A 3706-nucleotide genomic window follows, 5' to 3' on the forward strand; every position below is an offset into this window, starting at 1 on the left:
GGTGATGGCCTGGATTCAAGTACAATACAGGGGTAGGATTGGGTGACATTTGTCAATATGTGGTTGACATGCTTTAATGACCTGCCTGCATATAGAGATGAAGGGTTAACTCCTAGGTTTCTAACTTGGGAGTTGAGTGGGAGAGGCCTTCAGCCAAGATAGGGGATAGGGGTTAATGGATGTGATTGGTAGGTAGGTCTGGGGCAGGGAGGTGTGGGGTTCAGGCTTGAAGTGTTAGTTTGAAATGCTGCTAGACAGTTACTCGGTTGATGGTAGGAAAAATGGGCCGGGAGCTTAGGAGATATTTTCTCCATTTTCTAATGATGATATAGTTCAGTATTGCTGAGTAATTTTGTAAATTGATCCCCCGCCCCCACAGATGGTAATTTTGCTGTTTTCTTTTTTTCTGTGGAAATTGGTCAATTTCCTTATTGATTCTTTGGAGAAAAAGAGTCAAAAGGACTAACAGGTATAGCTGCTAAACCTAAATTAGCTGTACATCTTTCTTCCTTATTAGTGGTATTCATGTGACTTGGGATAGTTTGCCCAGTTTCACACTCTGTGGGTCTTTCCGTGTATAGCACCTTAGGCAACTGAATGATTGTATCTTGGTTTTAGTGGGATTAAAAAAATTACGTTAATATACAGAATGTAATGTTTGTTTTGGGATAGAAACAGAGAGTTAGCATTTTGCGTATTGCATATTTCCTCAATTTTGTGGATTACAGTAGACACACCACAATTTAAGGATATTATTTTTCTGAGCGGTGAAATTCTTGGTAAGTTTGAAAAATTGCTTATGTTAATTTGAATCTTGTAACACTATATACACAAACAAATTTTAGATGCTAAGTATGTTAAATAAATTTAATTGGCAAAAAATGTTACTGTAGCTGGCTGGGAGCAGGGACTCATGCCGGTAATTCTAGCTCTTTGGGAGGCGGAGGTGGGCGGATCACTTGAGGCCAGGAGTTCGAGACCACCTGGCCAACATGGCAAAACCTCTTCTCTGCTAAAAATACAAAAATTAGCTGAGTGTGGTGGTACAAGCCTGTAATCCCAGCTGCTCAGGAGGCTGAGGCATTAGAGTCACTTGAACCTGGGAGGCGGAAGTTGCAGTGAGCCGAGATACCACCACTGCACTCCAGCCTGGGCGACAGAGCGAGACCCTATCTCAAGAAAAAAATAAAAGGTACGACTTTTTGGTAGTTCACATGGCTGTCACACAATGAAGGCTGTACCTCTGAGGGCTCCTACGCATTCCCCATCTTCCAGTTAAGATACTGGCCTGATTCATTTGAAGCAAGCCGTGTTCTATGCAAGCAGGCCTTCACTAATTGAATGAAATTTAGAATTTAAGATGGCTTGGGCAATTTTTATGCACACCCAAATTTGACAGTTACTGATATGTTTAAGTCTGAAATTATTTTAAAATAAGAAAAAAATAAAATATTGAGGAAAAGGCAAGTAAGATAAGAATTCAAAATTGATGGTTCTTTGATTTGGCATCCAAGAAGCCAGTAGGGATCCTGGAAGGCAGTTTCTCTTGGCTTTTGTAATATCCTTCCCTTTCTGATTATCCTTCTTGTTTATGGGTGGCGAGTTTTCGCTTTTTTAATTTTTTTTTTATTTATTTTTTTATTTTTTGCCTACTTCCTCTGTTATTCCACTGAATGATTATATTCCTTAGTCTTTCTGTTCTCTCTCTGCAGTCTTGCTAGGAGATCTGGTCTCATCTATGCTCTTGACATATGCTTATGATGCCTCCATTTATGTCTTTAGCTTCTCGTCTGTGCATCAGTTTCATGAGTCCCTCTGCTGTCAACACTGTGCCTCAGAGGTTCTGAAGCTTTAATGCACCTTTGGGCTCGTTAAACCTCAGAGGTGCTGTAGGCTTGGGATGGGGTCAACAATTTATGTTTTTAGTAAGTTCCCAGGCAGTGCTGATGGTGCTGGTCTGGGAACCATGAATTGAGAACCTGTAGGAGGAAACCACATACCTGTGACAGTGCGAGGGAAAGAGGTGAGGTCGTGTTTGTTAGGCATAAGTTTGGGTGGAGACAGGTGACGCGGAAAGTTTATGGTAACTTCTGTTAACTGTGTCTTTCTTTCATTCTAGCCTGAAAACTGGTTTTTTAAAATGGAAGCCAGATTATGACAGTGCCGCTTCTGAATATGGAAAAGCAGGTATTTTTGACTGTAGTCCAGTTGCTCCAGCATGTAATCTTAAAATAGTCCGATAACTTCATTTCACCATAATATGTATATGCTTTCTACAAGGCTTTAATAGTTAAAAAACAAAAGTTTTTTTCCACTTGTTATTTTCAGATGTGTTGAGAGCTGAGTCAGAGTTCCTGGTACCTGCTGTCTATGACAGCAGCGATGGGGTGGGGTTGGTGGTACACGGCCGTGGGTTTTTAGTGTTGCTTATGTATTCTTCAACTTCAGTTGTTTGAATACTGTATCCATGAGTTTTGCCGTATTTCTCTATACTTTCTATTGAATAAGGAGTTTGTTAAATTTTTTGTTAACTTAGCCTCATCTTCAGCAGATCTGCAAATCATATGTTTGCTTGGTCCTTATGTCTTTTATGAACGTCACATTGAATGTGTCTGTTGAGTGTTCGTGAAGTGTTAAGTTATATACATATTTTAATCAGTTTATATAAGGTATAAACAATGTAAAATATGCAACAGAAAGGGAATTTACTAAAAATTTAGCATTCTGAATTATAGAGTGATAGCTTTCAGCATATCTGTAGTAATTTGGAGTATAAATAAAATATAACAAAATTTTGAGTACCTTGAACACGTTTTCAGTTGTATTTCAGCGATAGCCCTGATCACACTTGTTAGCCCAGCACGGAGAACATCTAGGGCAAGTGCTTTTGGTTAAACAGCAAATGCGTCTTTAGTGCTTTTATTTAAATCGGAGCAAGTTCTCTTTTTTGGCATCAGGCAATTGTTTATCTCTCATACTTTAAAATTATGGAAAGTTGAAACTCCGTATGAGTTTTATGGACCTACTTATGCAGGGCGGCTTCTGGAGCAGAAGGGAACAACATTTTGCAAGTGTCCTCTGGGAGGGAAATTTAACACAGATTTGTTTTCTGTCCCTCTGAGATCATGAACTGCATTCAAAAATCAATGTTTTAGGTGAGATTTTCCCACTGAAGCATCCTGTGTTTATTTTCTTTAAGGGCTTATGGAAAATCTATTTAATCAGAATAAATTTTTTCAAAAGCAACATATGGAAAAGCAGGGAAGAGAGCAGTTTCAGTATTTATTTTTCACATTTTATTAAACAGAATTTTAAGAGTGTTTTTAACAAATAACACTTTTCTTAAAGCATTATGCTTTTTGCTTCTTTGTAAGCAACCCTTGATAAGTTTTCCAAAATGTATAAGATCATATTTTATAAGCACTCCTGTTTTGCTTTGATGATTACACTTTTAAAACAGCTTGCAATATACTTTAGCTGTTTGAACAGTGAGATATCTTTTTCATAGATAGTAAACAGTATAAAAGATTTTTTAAAAAAACGCATTGTTAGACATTTAAAGATTGTGCCAAAAGGAAGGTTTATTATAAAAAACTGTTTAATGTGCTTATTGGCCCTCAGTTTCTACGTAATTGAATGACCTATACCTAAAATACTGTTTTTATTATTAAAGGTACAACTGGTGAAGTAAGGTGCTGTCTTTTGT

At 37.7% G+C, this 3706-nt stretch overlaps 1 protein-coding gene across 1 annotated transcript in view; it reads left to right on the forward strand.

Annotated features, from left to right (window-relative positions):
• Positions 1-3706, forward strand: part of NAPG (N-ethylmaleimide-sensitive factor attachment protein, gamma) — a 40290-nt gene that overhangs the window by 5297 nt on the left and 31287 nt on the right. The window contains exon 2 of the mRNA XM_011983922.1: positions 2120-2187. Coding sequence (XP_011839312.1) covers positions 2120-2187 — 68 coding nt within the window. The remainder of the gene's footprint in view (positions 1-2119; positions 2188-3706) is intronic.

The sequence above is a fragment of the Mandrillus leucophaeus genome, unplaced genomic scaffold, assembly GCF_000951045.1.
Source record: "Mandrillus leucophaeus isolate KB7577 unplaced genomic scaffold, Mleu.le_1.0 Scaffold257, whole genome shotgun sequence".
Lineage (NCBI taxonomy): Eukaryota > Metazoa > Chordata > Mammalia > Primates > Cercopithecidae > Mandrillus > Mandrillus leucophaeus.